The following is a 26,731-nucleotide window of genomic DNA, read 5'->3' as shown; positions in this document are numbered from 1 at the left end:
TGAAAACAAGAGGACACTTCAGAAATTCCCGAGTGGTTCCCCACAAGCGACCTCTCCCGAAGGAAAGGTGACGTTGAAAAATCACTGTTGTAATTTACTTCCCAGCTCCATTCCAAGGCTGAACTGAAGGGAACTGTGCAACATTTGACAAAAGCAGATACTCGGCTGGGGACTCCCTGCATTCTCACATTCTCTGTTCGTGACCAAAGAGTAAAATAAATAGGCGGAAGCCCCCCAAAAAGTATATCTGTCTGCTTTTTATTCCAAAAAAAATAAAAGCCCATGATCCTTTGGGAGGTGATACAAGATTGTTTGGCCACCGGCTCATGATGTCTGCAGTCTCCGGGGCAAGTTCAACGGTCCCCAGGCTTCCCCACCCCCATCCACTTTTGGCACCTGTACACCAAATGGCACTTCTGAAAAACAGGTGATGATGTGCTGAGAGGCCAGGTTTCGCACGGCGTGCCCTTCCCGACTGCCGGGCCTGGGACAGGGTCACCAGGAGAAAGACTAGGGAGAACCTTCCCCTACCTCACCAGGCAGGGCGACTAGATAAGGAATTAGACTAGCCCCAGCAGCCAGTGCTCAGGGGTTGGCAGCCGCGGGTCTCGCTTATCTTTCTCCACGGGTTCCTGATTCTTCTGGGAGGTAGCAGAGTGTGTGGCCCGGGGTTTGGCTCCGTGATTCGGGAATACAACTGTATCTGGTCACGGGGTCCTGGAAGGCTCCTGTGATTTGCTTAAAGAAACAGAAGCAGCAGCTCGGTGAACCTGTGCAGGCAGAGAGAAGCTGAGCAGGAAGGAGGCATGGAGGCCCCGGGGCAGGGAGGAGGTGGGGGCTCAGCCCGATGGGGAAACCGTCTCATCCATGAAGTGTGCCACTCTGCGCACACTGGAAAAAGGGTCCCCGCCCACAAACCAGAGGCTGTCGGAGAAAACCAGCCAGCGGACGCAGCCGCTAGCCGGTCCACGTTGGAGACTGAGGAGGAGTCACAAGCTCGGCGGTCGCCTATCTGGCCTGATTCAAGTTCATTTTCTTGAGCTGCACTCCGGACCTGCCGTGCAGTGCCGGCAAGCTTCTTGGAACACCTCTTGGAAACACCTCCAGGTTTCCTGGAGTGGATTGCTGTCTGATTAGGGGGAGTGGGGAGCCTCACCTCGGCCCCCTCTTCCAAAACCCTCATAAGGCATCTTCATTTCAAAACAAAAGATGCTAATAGTAAAAAATAAAAATTAGAAAAAGAAAAAAAAAAACTAGGGAAAAGATGCTAGGACGCCACTCCACTGCGGGGCAAGGGGGCGCTTCTTCCGGCAGCCACTGCCTCGCCCACGCCAGCATGTTAGGGCAGCACGCGTGGGCGGGCTGGGGAGAGCAGGGAGGGAGCAGGACGAGGAGGGCCACGCTGGTCTCCTGTGCGCAGAGCGCGGAGCCAGCCCGGGGTCCTGTGCGGCGGCTGCGCGCGGCGCTCACAGCAAGCAACACCTCTCTTTAAAGCTCTTCTTGTTCTTGCTGCTTTTCTTGCCGTTCTTCTCCTTGTTTTCCGACATCTTCTTGGCTCGGATCTCTCTCATGAGGTCAAAGAACACCTAGGGAGGGCAGGAAGGGTGCAAGGAACAGGGAGGGGAAAGTCACGTGAGGATCAGGGGGGAAAACTCGACCAAGCCGGATGTGAGTTAGCGCCGTGGAGGCACGCAGGGAAACTGCTGCGTGGACGTGGGACCTCGGAGAGAAAGCGCCCGGAGCAGGCGAAACAGGTCCTAACTCCAGCAGGCACACGTGTGGCCAAGCCAGGGACAGAGCCCTCGCAGTGTCCCCGCCACACAGCAGCTCATCTCAGACAGTGAAATCTGCTCCCCCAACGGCTGAGCGACAGGCGGCACCAGACTCCGCAGCGTCTCCAACCGCCAGGCGAGGGCGGGCTGGTAAGGGCACCTGTCTCCTGGTGCTTCGTCACACGTCGGTCTTCAGAACGCTCATGGAAAAGGCGTACCATGGAAAACAAAACTCTGCACAGATTTCAAGAACGCTTTGCTCCAAAATAAACCAGGCTTTTCATGCCATCTTCCATGAACTTTTTGAAGACCCTGGGGCCCCCCCGTGTGTGTCACTTACGCCTTACAGTGGCCCTAGCAAGGCTGGACTATTGCCTTGCTGCATACCAGCAGCCGCGGGAAGGGGGGACGGGGCCCCTGCTCTGGGAAGCTGGGGGCGGGGCGAGATGCCCACGACCACAGCCCTGGCCTCGCAGCCCCCGGACCCCAGAGGTCGGGAGCAAGCTCTCACCCCTGTGAGTCCAGTGGGGAGCGCTATCAGGGGCTGGTGAGCTGGCGAGAGCCGGCCGTGTCATTCAGATAGGGATTATCATGTCACAGTGTTTGGGTTCTGCCCTCTGCTCCCGGCAATCGTGCCAGAGAACTGATTGCACTCCCGCAGACAAAACACGCTCCTACAAGGAGACATCTGAGATGGCATGGAGACAACCGCGGAGATGGGGAGTGGGAGAGCGGGTGCGGGCCTCACCTCGGCACCGCCACACACCCGCCACCAGCTCCCCTCCTGTATTCTCGGTGGCAGGCAAGATCAGTGTTCTGGACCGCTAGGAATCCACCTGCTTTCACCTCCAGCTGCAGGCACAGACAAGGGCCCCCCAGGCTGGCTCGGACTGGCCTACCCAGCCCTGGTGCCACCTATCAGGGAAGCCTGTGGCCCACGTGGGCGCCAGCAAGAGCTTGGATGGTGCAGGTGTCTGTCTGCACAGCGCACAGCGAAAGGCCACAGCAAAAGGCCATGATCTTATCAAAAGTCTCCCTTGGGGCAAACTGCTTACAAGTGAATACGATGCTCCCAGTCCTAAGTTTCTACTGCTTTCCTGTGTGGCAGGTCCAGCTGGCCCCAGGAGGAGGGCAGAAGACAACCGTGCCCAGCCCCTTCCCCACCCCACCCGCCTCCTCAAGAAACACACAGGCTGGGGGAGCCTTCCAGGGGTTTCCAAGTGAAGCAGAGGCCTGGATTTCCCGTGTGTCTTCCACACACAGCTGGGAAACAGCGTGACGGAGGCGAGCCTGAGTGAACACTGCACACACGGGGTTGGCGGCCGTGTGGCAGCTGTGACTCGACAGACGGGGGTGCAGGTGCGCGGGGCGCTTCTCAAATGGAAGCCTGCCTCTCGCCAGCCTCCTCCCAGCACTGCTGCCAGCTCCAGGGAAGCCCAGCTAGGGGTCTCGCCTCGTCAGATAGGGGGCAAAGGGGAATCATGGCTCCACCACAAAGACAAGAGGGGACCTGAAGCTTGGGGTGCTGACGCGGCATGGCATGCCTGGGCCAAAAGCGGGCGCCACACACTAAGGAAAATGAACGGGGTGACGGCAGACGGGGAAGTGCCACCGGCACCGGGGGGTCAGCCTTGGGCACATGGAAGCCTGGAAAGGAGACTGCACCATTGCTGAGGGCACCCTTCCGTTAGCTTCAGAGGTTTGGAGGGGGACGCATGCTGCGGAGGGTGCGAGAGAAGAGACTCAGAGAGGCGAGTCTTGAGAGCATGCAGTAATTAGAGACTAAATTATAGAGAGAGCACCGGCCCCGCTGCAGGACAGCAAGCTGAGAAGACTAAATGTAGCCAATAACCCAGCGGCAGCAAAAGCAGAAACATTAGATTTTGTCCAAGGCCATCGCGGGCACCCGGGAAGCAGCCCCCTCTCCGCACAGCCTGCCCTGTGTCTCAAGGGTGACAGGGCTGTGGACGAGGGCACCCAGGAAGGGTGTTCCCGGCACGGTCTGCAGACCAGCAGCCGAGTGCTGCCCGGCTTCCAGGTGCTCCCCCCGGCACAGCGCGAGGGCTCCGTAGGCACTGAAGTGCGGGGTCAGCCCCCCGCCTCAACCCTGCAGTGCGTCTCACTTATGATGGCTTAGGCTTCCGGAAAAAATTGGGAGTCCTCATCCAGTCCCCAGAAACGGTTCCCTCCGAAGCACCCAGGGACCCGCACACAGCCCCTTCCCGAGGGACATGTGCAGAGCGTGGGCCCACCTTGTCCACATTGGCCCGCGTCTTCGCCGAGGTCTCCACGTACTGCACGCCCCACTCGTCCGCTTTGCTCCGAGCCTCCTCGACGGGCACCTGCCTCCGCTCCTCCAGGTCGGACTTGTTGCCCACCACCAGCAGCGGGATCTTATCTTCTTCCGACTTCACGCGGAGGATCTGTTCCCTGAGGCGCGGGAGACAGGGCAGTTCAGAAAGCCACCAAACCTAACGGCCTCCCCGATGCGGACACAGAAACTGCCCGCCTACTCGGGCACACAGCTGCCCCAACGGGGCCGGGCGGGCAAAGCCTGCTCCCCTCAGTCCACCTGTCTCAGAACAGCCAGGGCGGCCCGGCACAAGGCAGACGCTGGCCCCCACGGCCCTAACAGAAGCAGGGATCTGGATAGAGCCCTGGATCAGCCTTCCAACAGCGTCCGCAACTTCCACTGATGACAACAACACAAAAAGAAAAAAATGTGCCTTTCCGGGGTAAAAACACGCTAAAAGAAGTATTTCCGTAAATACATAATTCCCCTGGGGAAATGACTTGGTTTTTTTCTTATCACCATAAGAGCCTCAAAATCCTGTGCTTTGCACAAGGAGGGTGGCGCCCGTGAGTGGATCATGAAGTCACGCTCAGCAGGGGATTTCCCCCAGAGCAGGAGGACAGGACAGACAGCATAGACCAGAACAGAACAAAACAGCCAGGGGCCTCTCGGGAAGAAAGGTGAGTCTGCCTTTGTAAAGTGCAGCTTTGATTAGATCTGTGCGTCTGCCGACATCCCCGACACCGTCCAGGATTTCCACACAGAATGCTGGGCGCTAATCACGTCTCAGTGCACATCACCTTTGTATCGTTAAGTGAAATAACAAATAGACAAAAGGAAATGCTCCAAGGCCATGGAAAAGCATTGCTTCTCTGTACAAAACCTGTTACCTGTAGCACCAAAAATTCCACCTCTGCTAAGAATCACTAGAAGCAGGCATCAAAACCAGCGGCAGGCAGTTAGCCAGCGGGGAAGAGCCCACACCCCACAGCAGAGTCCTGGGCTCGGTTCCCAGCTCCGGCTCCCGACTCCAGCTTCCTGCCAACGCAGAGCCGGGGAGACAGCGGTGAGCTCAGGAGCACTGGGCTCCTGCCACCCACGTGGGAGGCTTGAATTGCATTCCCGGGGCCTGGCTACTGCAGGCATCTGGGGAGTGAACCAGACGGTGGGAGCTCTCTCTTTTCTCTGTCTCAAATAAGTAAAAATTTTGAAGTTATGTTAAAAAAATGAAATTGTCTTCAGCCATTATTTTGGTTGAGAGAGACATTTCTAGTTCTATATTCCAAAAAGAGCCCTGTTCAAAAAGTATTTGAGGGAGTTCTGCACTGACAGTTCTACACGCCACAATAACGAGAAGAGCATTTCAAATTTCCAGAGTGTCAATTTAGTACCAGATCTCAAATATCTTATGAAAAATGAAAAGAAAGTAGGTGCTTGAGAATGGCCTCTGAGTAGCTGTGTTATCCCCTACATTTAAAAAAAAAAAAAAGTGTTTTACTTATTTAATGAAAGGCAGCACGAGAGAGACAGAGAGAGAGAGAGAGAGAGAGATCCACCTGTTGCTTCACTCTCCAAATGCCCACAACAGCCAGGGCTGGGCCAGGCCAAGCCAGGAGCCCCAAACTCCATCAGGGTCTCCCTCCCGTGTGGTGGCAGGGACCCCAGTTACTTGGGCCAACATTTGCTGCCTTCAGGCATGTTAGCAGGAAGCTGGATCGGAAGTGGAATAGGCAGGACTCAGGCTACCACTCTGCTCTGGGACGCTGGCATCATAAGCAGCGACTCAACCTGCTGTGCCACAACATCTACCCCTCCCCTACCTTTTATTAAATGTTTATTTATTCATTTTATCTATCTGAAAGGCAGAGTGACAGAGAGAGAGACAGAGAGAGACAGAGACAGAGAAATCTCTTCCATCCATTGGTCCATTCCCCAAATGCCCACATAGTCGGGGCTGGGCCAGGCTGAAGCCAGGAACCAGGACTTCATCCAGGTCTCCCTTGTGGGTGGCAGGTACCCCAGTACTTGAACCACCATCTGCTGCCCCCCAGGTACAGTAGCAGGAAGCTGGATGGGAAGCAGAGGCAGGACTCAAACGCAGACACTCCTATATGGGACACAGGCTTCCAAAACAGAGTTTAACCCACTGGGCCACAAGATCCACCCCATATCCTCTCCTTTGAACAGGGTCAAAGAGCCTGATACATTCGGAAGTCACTTGATTAACACAAACTATGAACAATAAAGACTGGTAGCTTTCTGGCTCATGAGTCTTGCAGAGGTACGTAAAGTCACATCATAAACAAACGTACTGGAGGTAGGAGCTTGGCCTATTTAAGACGCCCCTCGGGACACCCACATCCCATATCAGCGTGGCTGACTTTGAGTCTCGCTCCACTCCTGGTTCCAGCTTCCCGCTAATGCACACCCCAGGAGGCAGCAGATGATGGTTCAAATACTCGGGTCCCTGCCAACCACTTGGGAGACCTGCACTGAGCTCCAGGTTCAGTCTTGCCCAGCCCTGCCCATGGAGGACACGTGGGGAGTGAACAAGCATATGTAAGATCTCCCTCTCTCATTCTGTCGCACTGCTTTTAGAATGAATGAATCAATGAATGAATGAATAAAAATAAATCTTTAAAAAATTTCATGGAAGAAAAAGTGTATTAAAAAAATTCAAAGATAGGGCTGGGATTGTGGGGCAGCCGTCTGCAACACCAACATTCTACATCGGAGCACAAGTTCAAGTCCTGGCTGCTCCACCTGACCCAGTGCCCTGCTAATGTACCTGGGAAGGCTGCACAAGATGGTGCAAGTACTCCTGGTCACCTGTGTGGGAGACCTAGGATGGGGCTCCTGGCTCCCGGCTTCAGCCTGGCCCAGCCCTGGCTGCTGCAGGCACTTGGAGAGTGAACCAGCAGATGGGTACTGTCTCTTACTCTCTGTCACTCTGCCTCTCAAATAAATCTTTTTTAAACATTTCAGAGAAGCCGGTGTATATTAGAATTTATTTTTACGGTGGCGCTTCTCCATCTGGAAGAGAAGTGCAGAAACGCCATGTGTGAGGGCTGCTGACAAGCATGAAGGTGACTGCGTTCGCCCACAGTGGCCCTGACGACCTAGGAGAGGATTCTGGGTCCAGCGGTTGAGCTGTCGGCTGGGACGCCCACATCCCACCTCCGAGGGCCTGTGTTCAAGTCCAGCTTCACTTCTGAGTCCAGCTTCCTGCCGATGCGCGTCCTGGCAGGCAGCATGGGATCGGACCCCAAGCACCCGGACGGGAGACCTGGACTGACCCAGCCCCGGGCAATGCGGCCGTGGAGGGAGTGAGGCAGCAGATGGGAGCTCTGTCTGTCTGCCTCCCAAACAGAGTTTTAAAACAATACTCTCCTGTTTCCAGTGTCGTAAGACCCCCAGGCAGCTCTGAGACTTGCACGCCAGTTCAAGTCATCAGGGCCAGCTTCTCCCTTCTGTGGTCGGAATCCACCTCTGTGGCTTCTCCTTAGGGCCCCTGGTCTCACACAAGGACGGAGGCCCTTTCCCAAGGCGAGATCACAGGGCTACCCGCTGTGTGCATGCGATAGTCCAGGGCCAGGCCTAGGGCGCCCTGCCTACACTCCGGAGAGGACTGCCGCCCAGCACCCCCCATCCTGGGGAGTCACGGGCGATGGGAGATAAAGGGCTCATTCCGGGGAAGAGGACAGGGCAGGCTGTGCCTCTGTCCCGTTTCCCCCTTGAGACGGCAGGAGGACGGGACGGCGTGGATGCCACTGCGATGGTGTCCGAGCCTAGGAAGCCCGAGGCGTGTCTGAGAGGTCTACGGGTCACTAGTGCTTCTCCCAATGCTCCCGGTCATCACTGATGACCACCCGCACACACCGCGGTCCTGGAGAGGTGACACGCTCGGCTCCCTTCGGGCCGAATGACCACCGAGGCGCTCCCCTGCGACCTGCCACGCTCGCTGCTGCTTTACCTGCGTTCAGCCCTCGAGAGGCCGCCTGGCTCAAGATTCTTCCTTCCGAGTCTTGGGGGCGACACTTAGCTTCCCCACTGTCACCTCTGCCTGATCAACCTTACTTTCCGATCAGCTTGCTAAAGAATGAAAAAAAAATCCACTTGGTTTTCGGTGTTTTCCTTTTTGACCTCTTTAGTTCCCAATTAGACTGAAAACAGACAAACCTTCAGGACAGATGCGGATTGGCAGGGTAGCTGAAAACTACAGCTGTGTAGGAGTGACGGGAAGGGCAGGGGACGGCGTGCAGAGAAGGTCGTGGAAGACAAGAATTAGGCCACGACCACCCCCACCCCCCCGTTTCCTAACCACCAAGTGGACTTCCGGAGTGTTCAGGTGCCACATTTGCACGGCAGTCATGGTGGGGAAGATGCACCTACTCGGACAGTGGGTCAGGGGCACAGGGAGGGGCTGTGGTTCCCACCCCCTACAGAATCCACAGCCTCCTGTGTCCTTGCGTTCCGCTTCTCAGCTACCAAGTGCACTGACAGAGGAAGAACCCGAGGTACCAGGCTGAGTCTCACATCCGCGGTCACTCGGCCGGGAAGCAGCAGGGCAGGCCCATCTGATTACACAGGCAGGTTCTCTCCTGCCCCCATGCTAACGATCCTCCCAGGGGTAGCGAGGGGCTACTCCAATGCACGTCCCTCATTCTCCTGCCCACAGTTCCTAAACCTCAGGTTTTATTATTTATTTATATTTATTTTAGTAAGATGTTAAAAAAAAAAAAGATGATTAGCTGTTTTCAAACCCCATGTTTCAGGATTATCTGAGCAAAATGGCAGGTTTTGGCTGAGCGTCATCTCTTGACAAATAAGATCCTTAACATTATTTTTGACATCAGCAATCGTAAAGCAGGGAGCCCTGGGAGCTCATGATAACAGCAGAATGAAATATCCTAGGGGCCAACGCTGTGGTGCACCAGGTTAATCCTTTGCCTGCGGCCTCGGCATCCCATATGGGCACTGGTTCGAGTCCCAGCTGCTCCTCTTCAGATCCAACTCTCTGCTGTGGCCTGGGAAAGCAGTAGAAGATGGCCCAAGTCCTTGGGCCCCAGGGCGACCTGGAGGAAGCTCCTGGTTCCTGGCTTCGGATGGTCCCAGCTCCGGCCACTGTAGCCAACTGGGGAGTGACCCAGCAGATGAAAGACCTCTCTCTGTCTCTCCCTCTCACTGTCTATAACTTTACCTCTCAAGTAAATACATAAATTCTTCAAAAAAGAAAAAGAGGCCGGCGCCGCGGCTCAATAGGCTAATCCTCCACCTGCGGCACCAGCACCCCGGGTTCTAGTCCCATTTGGGGCGCCGGATTCTGTCCCGGTTGCTCCTCTTCCATTCCAGCTCTCTGCTATGGCCCAGAAGTGCTTGCGCCCTGCACCTGCAAGGGAGAACCAGGAGAGGCATCTGGCTCCTGCCATAGGATCAGCGTGGTGCGCTGGCCACAGTGCACCAGCCGCAGCGGCCATTGGGGGGTGAACCAAAAGAAAAAGGAAGACCTTTCTCTCTGTCTCTCTCTCTCTCTCTCTCACTGTCCACTCTGCCTGTCAAAAAATAAAAAATAAAATAAAATAAAGAGAAAAAGAAAAAGAAATGTGCCAAGGTTCAGCAAGGCCCAGAAAATCCTTCAGAAAGAATTCCACCTATCACCAAGCTCAAGCCTCAGCGCAGACGCCAGGCACAAGTGCGAGGTGGTTCCGTCCTGCCCCACGCACCTGAACTCAGCCGTGGCCGTGAAGGACTCGTGCTCGGTGATGGAGAACAGCAGCAGGAAGCCTTCCCCACTCCGGAAGTAGTTGTCTCGAATGGCCGCGTAGTCCTCCTGGCCGGCCGTGTCCAGGATGTCTATCTGCACCTCCTCGCCGTCCAGAACCACTTTCTTCCTGTAGCTGTCGGCCTTCGTGGGCTCGTAGTCTTCCACAAACTGGGGAGATAAACAGCATCGCGAATTGGGACGCAGTGGGGCAAGATCCGCTACAAATGCGCATCGGTGCCTGAGTACTTGGCTTCAAATCAGCCAAGTGTGGGCTGGGTGCCTCTGTCACACGGTGGCTAAGATCCAAGAAAAGGACACGAGACCCTTCGCTTCTCTACCGCTCCATCCTGCAGTGCTCCGTGTTGTCTGTGAGCCACAGAGACAGACAGGCCCAGTCTACAGATGAGAAGACTGAGGACTGAGCAGAACACGTGGCGATATGACTGTCAGCACAGAATCTTAACACGAGCAGTGGAAGGTGAGAGCCAGGTGCCGGCACTCAGGGTTTCCAGGGATTCAAAAACCGCCTGAGAAGTTAGCAAGAGGCCCCAACAGGTTTCAATTACTACATGATGAGATCCACCCCAGATGGGGCAAGGATTCAGTATAGAAAACACAACCGCCCAACCAGCAAAAGGAAAATGGGCGGGGTCCTTTCATTACCTTCACGAAGGGAAGGCCTCTTTAACTACGGCTCAAAATCCAGAAGCCACGTAAGAAAAAACTGATAAATTAGACTACATAAAAAGTACTTTAGCCGGCGCCGCGGCTCACTAGGCTAATCCTCCACCTAGCGGAGCCGGCACACCGGGTTCTAGTCCCGGCTGGGGCGTCGGATTCTGTCCTGGTTGCCCCTCTTCCAGGCCAGCTCTCTGCTGTGGCCCGGGAGTGCAGTGGAGGATGGCCCAAGTGCTTGGGCCCTGCACCCCATGGGAGACCAGGAAAAGCACCTGGCTCCTGCCATCGGATCAGCGCAGTGCACCGGCCGCAGCGCGCCAGCCGTGGTGGCCATTGGAGGGTGAACCAACGGCAAAAGGAAGACCTTTCTCTCTGTCTCTCTCTCTATCCACTCTGCCTGTCAAAAAAAAAAAAAAAAAAAGTACTTCATAACTTCAGTATGGTATAACAAAGGCAAATGACAAAGAGGAGACACTGGACCCCATTATCGCAAAGAGCCAACCCCTCTAATATCCATAGAGTTCCTAGAAATGGGAGGGGGGCACAGCGGCAATGCAGTGCCGAGGGTGGGCAACACTCATGCACAGAAAAACACAAATGAGCAACGTGAAACACAGAACATATTCAGGCCAGGCACCTGGTCTACCTGTTGAGACGCCCACGTCCCATCTGGGAGTGTCTGACTTCCATACCTGCCTCTGACTCCCAGCCCCAGCCTCCTGCTAACGCAGGCCCTGGGAGGCAGCGGTGACGGCTCAAGTAACTGGGGTCCTGCCTCACCCAGGTGGGAGACCTGGATTGCGTTCCCAGCTCCCAGCTTTGGCACCAGCCCAACCACAGCTGTCGAACACAGGGCAAGTGACCCAGCAGATGGGAGCGCTCACTCACTCTCTCTCTCTGCCTCTCAAATTTAAAAAAAAAAAAAAGGAGAGACAGAGAGAGATACTCATCCTCATCAAGAAAATTAAAATTAAAGCTCCACTGGGGTACCATTTTTCACCTGCCAGACTGGCAAAAATCCCACAGTCGGCCAACGCGCCCTGGGGAAGGATACCTGTCCACTGCCTGTGGGAGCAGAGACCAGGACAGTCCCCCTGCGGAGAGGGATTCAGCAGTCCCTTGTCCCAGCTCTCCAGCTCCTGAGAATCTAATCAACAGCAACTCCTGCCCAAGAACAGACCAGGTAACTCACAGAGGCGCTGCGTGTTAACAGCCACAGATCAAAGCCCTGTGTATTTTTTGCACAGGGAAATTAGGGAGAGTAAAGAATAAACTTCTTTATATATGTATGAGTTTGCCAAAAAGACATCAAGAAGAATAGACTTAAAACTTAAAAGCTGTTCAACAGAAAACCCAAAGCAAATGAGGCTAACAATATTACATGGGTAATGAACCCACATAGAAAAAGAATGGAATTAGGGCCAGTGCTGTGGTGTAGTGGGTAAAGCCACCATCTGCAGCACCGGCATCCCCTATGGGCGCAGGTTCAAGACCCAAGTGCTCCACTTCCGATCCAGCTCCCTGCTAATGTGCCTGGGAAAGCAGCGGAGGATGGCCCAAATCCTTGGGCCCCTGCACCCACATGGAAGACCTGGAGGAAGTTCCTGGCTTCGAATTGGTGCATCTCCGGCCGTTGTGGCCATCTGGGGAGTGAACCAATGGACAGAAGACCTTTCCCTCTCTCTCTCTCTCTCCCTCTCCCTCTCTCTCTGTGTAACTCTTTCAAATAAATAAATTAATCTTTTTTTCTTTTGACAGGCAGAGTTAGACAGTGAGAGAGAGAGACAGAGAGAAAGGTCTTCCTTTCCATTGGTTCACCCCCCAAAATGGCCACTACAGCCAACACGCTGTGCCAATCCAAAGCCAGGGGCCAGGTGCTTCCTCCTGGTCTCCCATGCGGGTACAGGGCCCAAGCACTTGGGCCATCCTCCGCTGCACTCCCGGGCCATAGCAGAGAGCTAGCCTGGAAGAGGAGCAACCGGGACTGAATCCGGTGCCCCAACCAGGACTAGAACCCGAGGTGTCAGCACCGCAGGTGGAGGATTAGCCAAGTGAGCTGCAGCGCCGGCTAATAAATTTATCTTTTCTAAAAAAAAAGAAAAAGAATGGAATCAATTCAGGAGATTGTATTCTCCAGATGGAAAGACTTTTTCTTACTTTTTATTTCTTGTATTTATTTGAGAGGCAGAGAGACAAAGAGCTCTGATCCACAACTGAGATGCTCACAACAGCGGGGGCCAGGCCACAGTGAAGCCAGGAGCTGGGAACCCACCCCAGGTCCCCCAGGCAACACGGGCCCAAACCCCCAAGTCAGCACTGCTGCCCCACAGTGGCGCACATTGGCAGGAAGCTGGACAGGAATGAGGCCAGGACTCAAACCCGGGTACTCCGACAGGATACAGGTGTCCCAACCCGCATCCCATCTACGGGGCCCCACACCCCCACTCAAGAGCTTTCAGAAGAGAAACTTTTCATAGAATGCATCCCACTAGAAAAAGAGGAAGGGCAAAAAAATTTTTTTCTGAAGAAATGTTAAACCCCTTTCAGTAACTGAATTATTTAGAAATAAGGATATTGAAATTTCAGAGCTCTTTGTTATACAGCAAGTAAGAAATGTCAATGATGCTAAAAAATCAAGAAAATCAGAAAAATGGTATGGAAATGACAACACAGCACTACTGAACTGGTGCTGGTACAACTGGATACCTACACATAACAAAATGAAACTCGGGGAGCCGGCACTGTGGGCAGTGGGCTAGGCCTCCACCTGCAGTGCCAGCATCCCATACGGATGCTGGATCGAGTCCCGGCTGCTCCTCTTCTGATCCAGCTCTCTCTGCTTACAGCCTGGGAAAGCAGTGGAAGCTGGCCCAAGTGCTTGGGCTCCTGAATCCATGTGGGAGACCCAGAGGAAGCTCCTGGCTCTGAGCTTCAGATTGGCCTACTCCAGCCATTATGGCCATTTGGGGAGTGAATAATTAAATGGAAGACCTCTCTCTCCCTCTATCTCTGTAACTCTGCCTCTCAAATAAATAAATCTTTTTTTTAAAAAGAAAGTGTCCTGATTAAAAAAAAAAAAAAAAGAAAACTGGATCCATGCTTCACACTAACATACAAAAATGAACTTAAAACAGGTCAAAGACCTAAATGTAAGAGTTTAAAACTAGGGGCCAGCATTGTGGAATAGAGGGTGAAGCCGCCGCCTGCAGTGCCAGCATCCCATATGGGCGCCGGTACAAGTCCCACCTGCTCCACTTCTGATCCAGCTCTCTGCCATGGCCTGGGAAAGCAGTAGAAGATGGCCCAAGTCCATGGACCCCTGCACCTGCGTGTGAGACCAGGAGGAGACCCCTGGCTCCTGGCTTCGAATCGGCACAGCTCCAGCTGTTGCACCCATCTGGGGAGTGAACCAGCAGATGGTAGACCTCTCTCTCTCCCTCTGCCTCTCCTTCTTTCTCTGTGTAACTCTGAATTTCAAGTAAGTAAATAAATCTTTAAAAAAAGAAGAGTTTAAACTATAAACTCTTAACCCTTAGAGGAAACAGGCAAGCCTTTATGACCTTAGATTTGGCCATGGGGTCTTAGACATGACAGCACAAGCAACAAGGAAAACACAGATACAGCTGGACGCCATTGAAATGAAAAACTTTAATGCTTCAGAGGCATTTTCAAGCAAGTGAAGAGACCACTCGGCGGATATCTGCATCCATCATGTCTAATAAGGCACTTGTATCCAAGAATATATAAAGAACTCTTAAAATGCGACACGGAAGACACAAACAGGTGCAGGAAGGAGTCTGACCCAGCAGTTAGGACACTCAGGTACCATGCTGGAGTGCTTGGGTCCTCCGCTCCCGACTCCAGCTTCCTGCTACTGCAGATCCATGGGGGCCGTGAGACGGCCGTGAGATGGCCCAAGTGACAGGGTCCCTGCCGCCCACGTGGAAAACCCAGGCTGAGTCCTCAGCTCCGGCTCAGCCTGACCCAGTCTCCACCACTGCCAGTATCTGGGGAGCGAAACAGTCGATGGAAGCTCTCTGTCCACTTCTCAAATACATGGCTTTTTCAAAAGACAAATGATGTAAAACAGACAATTCTCCAAAGACAATATACACAAATGGCCAGTGGGGGAAATGTAAGTCAACACCACACCAGATATCACTTCAACCCCCAGGATGGCTGTCCCTGAGAAGACGGACAGCAGCAAGCGCTAGGAAGGACATGGGGAGCCTAGAGCCCACTGACAGCTGCCTTCCCACCACCCGTGCAGGATACTGGCATTGCGTTCCGGGCTCCTGGCTATGGCTCCCATCCAGCCTCCGCCACTGTGGGCAGCTGGGGAATGACCCCATGGGTGGGAGCTCTATTAGTGTCCCCTCTCTCTCTGCCTCTCAAATTAGAGACAAAAAAACAAAAATCCGGACGCCTGAACCCCACTACACTGCACAGTGGTGCAGCTACCGTACAAAGCTGTCCTTCGGTGCCTCACAGAGTCACACTCAGAATCTCGTGGCCCAGCACTTCCATGCCCAGGTATACAGGACCCAAGAGGACGTGAGACCTGTGTCTGCACAACCACCTCTGTGGAAATCTTTATTCATAACAACCAAACAGCAGAAGCAACCCAAATGTCCATCAGCTGATGAATGGAGAATAGAACATGGAGTGTCCAGGCGACTGGAATATTCTTCAGTCATGAAAAGGAATGACGCACTGGTGATGGCGACAATGAGGATGAACCTTGTCAATCTACAGTTAGGTAAACGAAGCCAGGCGCCCAAGGTCATATACCGGATAAGCCTGTATGTAGGTGAAATATGCGGAAGAGACAAATCTGCAGCTGCCCAGTCTAGCCGGATGAGGCTCAGGAAGTGACTGCTCCTGTGCACAAGGTACTTTTTGGGTGATGAAAATGTTCTGGAATTCCACAGTGCTGAGGGTTGTACAACCTTGTGGATATGCTAAAATCCCGCTCAAAGGTACACTTTCAAAGGGTAAATTTTATGCAAATCCTGTCCATTTTTTCCAAAAGAGAATGAAGCATAGTTCCATGCTCCAACACGGATGAACTTCCTAACACCGTGCTGAGTGAAAGGGAGCCAGGCACGGAGGTCGCACACCGCACGGCCCCATTTCCTGGAAATGGCCAGGACAAAGCTCTAGGAGCAGAAAGCAGCTGCCCGGGGCCAGGGGCGGCGGAGGCAGACACAGGCATGGGGCCCACTGCCAGCACGGGAGTTGTGCTGATTGTTTCAGAGTGATGAAAAGTGAGTGATGGGCCGGTGCTGCAGCTCACTAGGCTAATCCTCTGCCTTGCAGCACCAGCACACCAGGTTCTAGTCCCAGTCGGGGCGCCGGATTCTGTCCCGGTTGCCCCTCTTCCAGGCCAGCTCTCTGCCGTGGCCCAGGAGTGCAGTGGAGGATGGCCCAAGTCCTTGTGCCTTGCACCCCATGGGAGACCAGGAGAAGTACCTGGCTCCTGGCTTTGGGTCCACGAGGTGCGCCAGCCATGGCAGCCATTGGAGGGTGAACCAACGGCAAAGGAAGACCTTTCTCTCTGTCTCTCTCTCTCTCTCACTGTGAAAGAAAGAAAGAAAGAAAGAAAGAAAGAAAGAAAGAAAGAAAGAAAGAAAGAAAGAAAGAAAGAAAGAAAGAAAGAGAGAGAGAGAGAGAGAGAGAGAGAAAGAAAGAAAGAAAGAGAGAGAGAAAGAGAGAGAGAGAGAGAGAAAGAAAGAAAGAAAGAAAGAAAGAGAGAGAGAGAGAAAGAAAGAAAGAAAGAGAGAGAGAGAGAGAAAGAAAGAAAGAAAGAAAGAGAGAGAGAAAGAAAGAAAGAAAGAAAGAAAGAAAGAGAGAAAGAAAGAAAGAGAGAAAGAAAGAAAGAAAGAAAGAAAGAAAGAAAGAGAGAGAGAAAGAAAGAAAGAAAGAGAGAGAGAAAGAAAGAAAGAAAAGAAAGAAAAGAAAGAAAGAAAGAAAGAAAGAAAGAAGAGAAAAGAAAAGAAAAGAAAAGAAAAGAAAAGAAAAGAAAAGAAAAGAAAAGAAAAGAAAAGAAAAGAAAAGAAAAGAAAAAGAAAAAGAAAAAGAAAAAGAAAAAGAAAAAAGAACATTCCAGCCTGGCAACTTACCCAGGCCTAAACATGGGAAACCACCACAGCCTTTGCATCTGTGCCCCGTGGGATTCCCTCTCAGACGCTCAGGGCAGATGGCTCTAACACACCCTGAACCACAATTTGAGCTGACTCTGCCCGAGACAGAAGTCGCTAGCACTTGCTGCTTTAGAAATCTGCTTTCCCAGGGGCCAGTGCTGTGGTGTAGTGGGCTAAGCCTCTGCCTATAGTACTGGCATCCCACATGGGCACTGGTTCGAGTCCAGGCTGCTCCTCTTCTGATCCAGCTCTCTGCTACGGCATGGGAAAGCAGTGGAAGATGGCCCAAGTCCTTGGGCCCCTGCACCAGCATGGGAGGCCCAGAGGAAGCTCCTGGTTTCAAATTGGCCCAGCTCTGGCCATTGTGACCATTTGGGGAGTGAATCAGTAGATGGAAGACCTTTCTCTTTGTCTCTCCCTCTTAACCTCTCAAATAAATAAATAAATATCTAAAGAGAAGACGAAGAAAAGAAATCTACTTTCCCAAAGGAGACAAACAGCTAAGTCTCTGAGAGTTGGACCGAAGACAAAAGGATTAAAATTTCTGATCACTGCCCGCACTGGCAACTCCCCCCAGATCTTCTCACAGGCAGAAGTTAGGCATAAACGAAGTCTTCTGTGACCGTGGCTCCCACCTTAACCCAGCGTTCCTGGAAATCCCCCATAGAAGCTAACTATGCTTTTAGCCTGTGCATAATGCAGGGGACCAGGAGCAGAGCTTGACCAGCCCAAGGGATGATCGTGAACAGGCATCCAAGCACGGGACTCAGTTTCCCCTTCTGTGTGGTCGGGCTGGACTAGACAGTGCCTCGGGCAGGAGCTGCTACCCCTGGATGTGTTGGCAGCATCGGGAGTACATGATTCAGCATCGTGAGGACATCAATCATTGTTCCAGAAATGTTACTCAGTAGGTATTTTTCAAAACATTCCCCCAGGAGATTCCATGGTCTCCTGGGTTTGGACATTGTTCTAGGGGCTCTTTAAGTTCCAAAGTTATGGTTCGAGAACCGTCCTGTCCAGTAGAGCGGCCAGTAGCTGCATTCTAGTGCTGGGCAGAACACACGACACCCTCATCACTGCAGAGGGTCCCACAGGGTGGCGCTGTTCCAGAAACCAACTCAGGACAAGCACAGCTACTTCACCCTGTGCCTGCCCCGCCCAACTGCACCTTGCTCTTTCCTCGCAGAACTGGGCTCTGGGGCTGAACGTGCCCTCGGCTCTGGCATCCTGAGGCCTCGCCATCGTCACCCCCTCCCCTGATCTGCCAGGGTTCTGCCCCTGCTGTGGTCTGGATGTGGCCCGTGTGGAGAGCTGGCTGCCACTGCACCCAGTGCTGGGAGGTGCTGGGGCCTCCCAGGGCAGCCACCCTCAGCAAGGGGTGGAAGTTCCCGCGAGAGCCAGTTGGTGTTCTGTCTTTGTGCAGATGCCCGCGTGTCCTGTCTGCTGTCCGCTGCGCATGGAACAGCACGGCTGCTGCCGACAGAACACAGCGATGGGGAGCGCCCGCACAATCCCATTTCCTCACACACGAGCCGCCCTCCGCACCCACGCGCTCTGCATCTGTGGATTTAACCAGCACGTGGATTAAAAACGCAGTTAGACCAACAATGGCTGCATCTGCATACACGTGCACACTTTCTTGTCATCACTCCAAAACGGTTATAGGACAGCTACTTACGTGGCATTACGCTGTGTGAGGTATCAGAGTAATCTGGAGATGACACAAGCTCTGTAGGAGGATGTGCGCAAGGTTGTGTGCAAACACCACAGCACCTTACGGAAGGGCTTGAGCGCTGTGGAATCTGCAGTGTGCAGGGCACCCCTCCCACGGATAGGCAGGGAGAGACCGCTGGACTACCAAATTCAGGATGCCTCTATCAGGTTTGCTGTGAAATCTGAAAGAACTGTCTGGATGGCTCTCTAGCTCCCCACATTTCTTCCTTTGTTTTTTTTTGTTTGTTTGTTTTGTTTTGTTTGTTTTTTACAGGCAGAATGGACAGTGAGAGAGAGAGAGACAGAGAGAGAGAGAAAGAGAAAGGTCTTCCTTTGTCGTTGGTTCACCCTCCAATGGCCGCCGCGGCCAACGTGCTGCGACCGGCGCACCGCGCCGATCTGAAGGCAGGAGCCAGGTGCTTCTCCTGGTCTCCCATGGGGTGCAGGGCCCAAGCACTTGGGCCATCCTCTACTGCACTCCCGGGCCACAGCAGAAAGCTGGCCTGGAAGAGGGGCAACCGGGACAAAATCCGGTGCCCCGACCGGGACTAGAACCCGGTGTGCCGGCGCCGCTAGGCGGAGGATTAGCCTAGTGAGCTGCGGCGCCAGCCCTTCCTTTGTTTCTTCCCTGTCGCCCCCCACCCCTGCAGTGCCAGGTGCCACAGGAGGCGTTCACGCCTGGATCCACCTGGCCCTGCACATCACAGTGCATTTGAGTCAGCACAGTGGGTGGCAACTTGGCCACACACTAGAGGGACTGCAAACCACATACAGGCACCCAACCACCCCAGGCCAACTCAGCCCCTCATCCTACTTCCCTTGGCTAGATGCCAAAAACGGCCAGGGCCACTCCAATAAAAGAGGAAGCAGGCCCGGGGCAGGGGGAGGGGGAGTCTGGGGGACAGAGATGCGGATCTGCAATCCCACCACGGCTCCGCCTTCTTTGGCAAATGTCCTGAGACATACATCAGTGCAGACATGACGCAAGGGAGACGCCCTGAAGCGTAAGCCCTGACCCAACACTGCCTTGGCTGCGGCAGCAGCTATGGCCGGCCAGCAGGGACCCTGGCTGTCACCGTGGACCCGATGCCAGTCAGTCACATGGCCCACACTCAGTGATGGGACTTCAGGGCAGCGGGGTGCAAGCTCTTCCATGCTGCACGGCGACAGCCTGACGTCACCACCTGGAGAAAGCCTGAGCTCCCCACTCGCTGTGTCCCCAAATGGAGAGTCACAGAGCTGGACAGCTGACGCGTTCCGCACAGACACCCGCACACAGGCCTCTCTCCCCGCCTGTGCCCGGCTCACAAAGCAAGCTCCAAGCCTAACAGTGGAAAGAACACCAGCAGAGACTCCTGGAAACCCCCCCACTCACACCCCACCAGGGCTGAAATTACCACCTGGAATCAGCAATCCAGGTCTTAACGCTGATTAGCACTCCCCGCTCCCCGCCGAGAAAGCTAAACAGAAACCACTGGACACAGAGCTGGCGGGCGGGCGGGGTGGCTGGCGCCTCTTACCTCGTCGTACATGAACTGAAGCGTCAGGGCCGACTTGCCGACCCCTCCACTGCCGACCATGATCACCTTGTGCAGGGCCAAGGAGCTCTGGCCCTTGCTCTTGTTCGCAGCCATCCTGCCGGTCGTCTGCACAGGAGACCCAGGTGGAGAGCTGTTGACGACAGGGAGGCAAGACTCAGGCTGTGTGCTGGCAGCCCCACTGAAGGCAAGTGTCGTTCCTCCATCGCGCCCGCCAAGTCACACCTCTCAGCCCCTCCCAGCGTGGAGAAAAAGCCCGCCGAGGCCGAGGCTGGAGAGAAAAGATGGGCGCCCCAGCCCTAGGGAGGGATGAGCGGACACCCCATCACCAACACCCCATCTGCCCCCTACAGGGCCTCACGAGGCACAGGGGCCAAGTAGCTCCCAGGCCCGGCTCTCTACCTCCACCCCGAGCCACCTGGGGCCATGGACACCAGCCCAGAGACCTCAATCTCCAGCTCTCCATTTTCCCGCCCCTCTTTCCCTTGTACCTGTAGCCCCCAACATGCACGCGGGCCCAACCTGCATCCAGGCACGCATGCACACAGCCCTCCCGCAGAGCCAGGAGGCGACCGTCAGGGGGCTGTGTGACTGCATGCTTTGTGATAAGCCCCGCTTTACAAGACATACCAGAGCTAAAAGAGGGAGAAGCAGACAGACTACTTCCCCGGGGTTTAGCCGAAGTAATGAACTTTCCTAAAACCACAGCCTCTCGGTCAAAGCCAGTGAGTACAGCAGCGCTGGCATCGTGGGAGGAGGAGGTACCCTGAGTAAGTGAACTGAACAGACACCCGGCACCTGCTCTAACCGTATGTATGAAGACAGCGTCTCTCCGTATTTCACATACGTCACAGCGGAAGGAGAAAGGGCGGGCAGTGAGCGTCTTGTGGGCCTGGGTCTGATCCCGCCACTTAGGAGTGTGTGACCTAGAGCTAGTCATTGTGTTTCTACCTTGATGTGTGGTCCTGTGCCACAATGAGCGCACGCGGAAGGCCTAAGCGCAACCCATAGCACATAGTAGGACCGCCAGGAAGGCTGGTCTCCTTCTAGCCAATTTTAAGAGGATGTTTTTTCTAATTACCTAATTATATTCTAATTACCTAATTGCTAATTGTAAGGGGCTTCTCCTTCCATTGCTGCTGATAAGGTAACTTGAAGACACACTCAGTGGAAAAAAATAAATATACCCCCCCACACACACACACTTGTTGGGTAAAACACGCCACTGTAAGTCAGTGCTTCCCCTCCCCAGCTGCACGTCATGACCCGGGGTGCTTTCCAAGGTTCCCCTTGCAAAGATTCTGATGGGACTGGAATCTGAGCAGCCCTTCCTGTAATCCTGAATGGTTGCTTTCTTATGACTCTACACACACGGCGCTGGGAGACCAGACACCCACCAACGTAGGAGGGAGCGCTGAGACGCCCGAACAGGCCAGAAGACACCTGTCCACCCACAGGGGAAGATGACAACCGTGCTTATTCCCCCGAGTCCTGGCTGTGGGGGAAGGGAAACATCCCCTGAAAATCTGTGACCACAATACTCCTCCAAAACCATTAAAGGAGCAGGCACGGTGGCCCCAGGCTGGCGGAGCAGGAGAGCCCCAGGGTGCCAGGCAGAACATGACACAAACCTCTCAGGGGTCAGCAGGCATGGAGACTGGGCAGGAGTCTCACCGCCCAAGCCCACAATACCAACTCAAGAAACACAGTGGGGCCAGCGTCACGGCATGCCACATAGGACCGCTGGTTACCGCCCTGGCTGCCCCACTTTCGATCCAGTTTCCTGCTAATGTGCCTGGGAAGGCAGCAGGTGATGGTCTAAGTGCTTGGGCCCCTGTACCCACCCACGAGGGAGACCCACATGGAGCTCCTGGCTCCTGACTTCAGGAGCTGTTACACCCATTTGGGGAGCAAACCAGCAAACGAAGCTCTCTCTTTTTAAAAATATTTATTTATTTTTTTATTTGAAAGAGTTACAGAGAGAGGGGGAAAAACAGACAGAGATCAGTCTTCCATCTGCTGGTTCACTCCCCAGACAGCCACAATGGTCAGGGCTGGGCCAGGCCAAAGTCAGGGGCTTCGTTCATGTCTCCCATGCGGGTGGCAGGGGCCCAAGCACGTGGCCCATCTTCTGCTGCCTTCCAGGCCATTAGCAGGGAGCTGGATCAGAAGTGGAGCAGCTGGGACACAAACCAGCAGGGACACAAACCAGTACCTCATATGGGACTTTATAGCGACTTTACCTGCTACGCCACAACACCTGTCCCATTTCAAATAAATAAATCTTAAAATACACACAACAGAAAAACTGCCATGCATGGCAGTTAGCACTTATAATAAGATTTTCAGGCTGGTCCCAAATTGCACATCTCTTCGCTGTCTTATTCCCACTCTTATATTTAACAGCGATCACTTTTCAGTTAAGTTTCAACACTTAAGAATAAATGTGTATTGATTACAGTATTCAACCAAAAGTATTAAGTAGAACAAACAAAAAAAATACTAAGAGGGATAACGTATTAAGTTGTTCATCAACAGTCAGGGCAAGGGCTGATCAAGTCACCGTTTCTCATAGTGTTCATTTCACTTTAACAGGTTTCCTTTTTGGTGCTCGGTTAGTTGTCACCGATCAGGGAGAACATATGATATTTGTCCCTCTGGGACTGGCTTATTTCACTCAGCATAATGTTTTCCAAATTCCCAATAGGGATCACTTTTCAGTTAAAATTTAAACACCTAAGAATAATTGTGTGTTAATTACAGAGTTCAACCAATAGTACTAGAACAAAAAAAAAATACTAAAATGGATATAATCAGAGTCGGTGAACTCAAAAGGCTTCCATAGCCTTGGAAACTCATGACAAGAGCCTAGGGTGATTACTGATGCCATAAACAAGAGTGTCAATTTGTTAAGTCAACAACAGGAGTCACTGTGCACTTACTCCTCATGTAGGATCTCTGTCCTTAATGTGCTATACATTGTGATTAAATGCTATAACTAGTACTCAAACAGTATTTTTCACTTTGTGTTTCTATGTGGGTGCAAACTGTTGAAATCTTAATATATGCTAAACTGATCTTCTGTATATAAAGAGAATTGAAAATGAATCTTGATGTGAATGGAAGGGGAGAGGGAGCGGGAAAGGGGAGGGTTGCGGGTGGGAGGGAAGTTATTGGGGGGGGGAGCCATTGTAATCCATAAGCTGTACTTTGGAAATTTATATTCATTAAATAAAAGTTAAAAAAAAAAGATTTTCAGGCTGGTATCATTAAAAGGATAATTTGGTCCATTTTGGCATGAACAAAAGCAAAATTTGAGAAAAAAGGAGATTATCAAAAGAGTTGATGGTGTTGAACAAGGAAGCACTTAATATCCAGAATATTTTAAATTGATAAAATAAAGTCATGATGCTCAGTAACACATTTATAAAATACATAAAAACCATCTTTAAAATACACACCCAGCGTCTGTGGCACCTGCGACCCTGCGCCTGGGGACAGTCCCTATCCACTGTGTATTTGCTCCCGGTATTTTAATCTGTATCAAGATCATCCTTGTGGAGTTCTGCAAGTGAGCCGTCGTGTGTTCTGTCCTCTGATGCAGCACACACTGAACACGCTCGAGGCTTTGCGTGACAAGCGGAGGGCCAACTGAGGGCGTGCACGTGGGTTCCGTGCCTGGCCCTGGGCTGCTCGCTCCCAGCCCTTACGCCTGACCTGCAGTTCCCCTGCCTACACCAGGCATTCTTTCCACTCCCCCCTGTGCGAATTGCCAGCTTTTTTTTTTTTTTTTTTTTTTTTTTTTGACAGGCAGAGTGGACAGTGAGAGAGAGAGACAGAGAGAAAGGTCTTCCTTTGCTGTTGGTTCACCCTCCAATGGCCGCCGCGGCCAGCGCATTGCAGCCGGCGCACCGCGCTGATCCGATGGCAGGAGCCAGGAGCCAGGTGCTTATCCTGGTCTCCCATGGGGTGCAGGGCCCAAGCACCTGGGCCATCCTCCACTGCACTCCCGGGCCACAGCAGAGAGCTGGCCTGGAAGAGGGGCAACCGGGACAGAATCCGGCGCCCCAACCGGGACTAGAACCCGGTGTGCCGGCGCCGCTAGGTGGAGGATTAGCCTAGTGAGCCACGGCGCCGGCCGAATTGCCAGCTTTTTACTCAATGAGCTGAGCAATTAACTAGAGGATGAAGTGCCTCTGAACTGGGGCACTGGCGTCGAAGAACTGGGCGGGAGAGGCACACCTCTCTGAAAGGCTGCGCTTAGGCCCGGGAAGCTCCTCTCAGCCTTGCTTCTTGTGCACAAGTGTTTCCCACAGGGCTGGGGTGACGAGCAAGGGTGCCCCTTGCAGACAAGCGGCTGTCACGGTTTCTCCCGGGGCAGCCTTGCTAGGAAATGCAGAAGTATTTTCCAGGCTGCAGATAAGAACCTTGTAACCACTGACGCCACTGGCAGTCTAGTTACTGCTGTTCGTCCGGTGTTTGCTTGTGTGGAAGGCATCGCAGGAACAGAGCCGCTGCCCTAAAGAAACAGCCTGGTGACTGTGACAGGTTAGTAAGGCCGTAGCTGCGGTCCAGGGCGACTAGGAACACGGAGCAGAGACAAGGTCTGTGGCCATCTCCTGGGGGCAGAAACGCAGTGAACTGAGATGGAAGAGGAAGAGAGATACCAGGAGGAAGAAACCTAATCAGGGAACCACGGCAAGTCATGTTCATGATTCAAGGTTTACAACAGATCCTCTTCTGAAACAATGCAGGTGTCCTCCCCCGAGCACATCACTGTGAAAATCTGCAAGCATTTGGAAAAGTGGGGAGAACTTCATACTCCCCAACGTGGATCACACAACCAGCATTTGCTCCGCCCACTCCTCCCTCCATCCCTCAATGCACCCGAATTTTTGATGCATTTCAGCCTACGCTGCAGACATCAGCACACTTCATCAGTTCATCGCCAACTTCAGGACAGGCGTCTGTTTTTCCCAAGTTGCACTCTCCCCACCAGCTTCACCAACAGCCTCAGAACTGTATCCCGGGGCGGAGAGCAGGTGCAAATCTAATCCAGTCACGGAGCTACTTGGGTTCATAGCCACTCATGACAGTCAGCACACAGACCTTCCAACCAGAGGAAATGTGACAGAATAGCCATAAAAATGGAAAAACCCCTTTGAAGAGCAAGAGAGGATGATAAGAAAGACGGAAAGACAGATTGGGGCAAAATACTGGCTATACATGACAAAGTAATATACCTAATATGTAAAATGCACCTGCAAAGTGATGACAATAACCTAATTTTTTAAGTGGGAAAGAAAAAACTGCAGTAATTCACAGAGAAAGTGAACACAGATTAGCCAATAGATATATGGAGCCATACCTAATTATTCTAGTAGAAAAGAAATGCAAATAAAACATCTCCTTTTTAAGATTTATTTATTTTGGCCGGCGTCACTGCTCACTAGGCTAATCTTCCGCCTTGCGGCGCCGGCACACCAGGTTCTAGTCCCGGTTGTCCCTCTTCCAGGGCAGCTCTCTGCTGTGGCCAGGGAGTGCAGTGGAGGATGGCCCAAGTGCTTGGGCCCTGCACCCCATGGGAGACCAGGAGAAGCACCTGGCTCCTGCCTTTGGATAGGTGCGGTGCGCCGGCCACAGCGCGCCGGCCGCGGCGGCCATTGGAGGGTGAACCAATGGCAAAGGAAGACCTTTCTCTCTGTCTCTCTCTCTCACTGTCCACTCTGCCTGTCAAAAAAAAAAATAAATAATAAATAAAAAATAAAAAATTATAAAAAAAAAACCATGATGCTATGTGCAAAAAAATTCTATATGTATAAATATAGAAAAAATCAAGACAGGCTACATGCTATTAATACTGATAACAACAGTCAGATTGCAAGTGGGGTAATCTCCGTTTTACTTACAATTTTATATTACCATGCATTGCAAGAGGAATTATATAAAATCAACGGAATACTAAAGTTTGACTTAAAAAGTTACAGAATCGGGCATTGTATGAAGTGACCAGGAACTTTGTCCTGACGAGGTCCCTAAGGCCAGGCGAGATGAGTTATCACCCATGTTCACGGTCAGGGCTTGGTCTGTGTGGCTGAAGTTCTTGCCACTTGAAGTGGGGCCCAGCAACCACGACCCTGAGCCACACCTTGAAGTAGTAGGAATTGCAGACCCTCCAGCTGTCCCCCTGACCCAGGAACCAGAATCTGTAAGGCAGTCCCGGGCCAGGGCAGTGGGGGTGGGCGTCTGCAGAATAAAGTTAAAGCAGCACTATGCCAAGGGCCAAGGCAAATCCCCATTTTTATACCACTTCCTGTGTGCAATCCAAATTAAGAACGCCTCGGTCTTAGTGAGGACCACGAAGGACTCTCTCAAACAGGAAGTACCCCAGCAAACAGAAGGGCTCCAGGGTTTGCAAATGCTGCATAATTTAATAGTTAGAAATTTCTGTTAGTACAGCACTGAAAATCGACACGGAGTCTGTCTTCTTAACATCTAAAACCAAATTATGAGAGCGTTATCGCAGTATGAGCAAACCTGGGGGGCTGCCCCTGTGAGTGTGCAACAGCACGCCCCTCCTTGGCTGGCTCTCTATGGTGTCATCCCGATGACACACCAACTCCTGTCGTGTGAACATCTGTCTTGTGCACTCCCTGGGCATGGATTATAGCTTGCTCATTTCTGAGTCTCCAGGAACTCCAACTCTGACGTACAGGGTGTTAGGAACCCGGGAATGCCCAGAGAATAAATAAAGGGGTGAATGAATGGTGACGTGAAGAGTTACAATAAAAACGAGGACACCTCTTCAGCGATTTTCTGTAACACATGAT

General features: G+C 52.7%; 1 protein-coding gene across 2 annotated transcripts in view; it reads right to left on the bottom strand.

Annotated features, from left to right (window-relative positions):
- Positions 1–242: 242 nt before the first annotated feature.
- RALB (RAS like proto-oncogene B) overlaps positions 243–26,731 on the bottom strand; it is a 40,296-nt gene continuing 13,807 nt past the window's right edge. For both annotated transcript variants that reach the window (XM_051848758.3, XM_070071032.2), the window contains exons 2-5: positions 19,884–20,034; positions 9,789–9,997; positions 4,025–4,202; positions 243–1,586 (exon numbers count right to left, since the gene is read on the bottom strand). In XM_051848758.3, coding sequence (XP_051704718.1) covers positions 1,467–1,586; positions 4,025–4,202; positions 9,789–9,997; positions 19,884–19,997 — 621 coding nt within the window. In that variant the 5' untranslated portion in view covers positions 19,998–20,034 and the 3' untranslated portion in view covers positions 243–1,466. The remainder of the gene's footprint in view (positions 1,587–4,024; positions 4,203–9,788; positions 9,998–19,883; positions 20,035–26,731) is intronic.

The sequence above is a fragment of the Oryctolagus cuniculus genome, chromosome 3 (genome assembly GCF_051225735.1).
Source record: "Oryctolagus cuniculus isolate XC-2025 breed Fujian yellow rabbit chromosome 3, ASM5122573v1, whole genome shotgun sequence".
In the NCBI taxonomy this organism is placed as follows: domain Eukaryota; kingdom Metazoa; phylum Chordata; class Mammalia; order Lagomorpha; family Leporidae; genus Oryctolagus; species Oryctolagus cuniculus.
The sequence above is the reverse complement of the archived record's forward strand: the minus strand, read 5'-3'. Positions and strand labels throughout refer to the sequence as shown.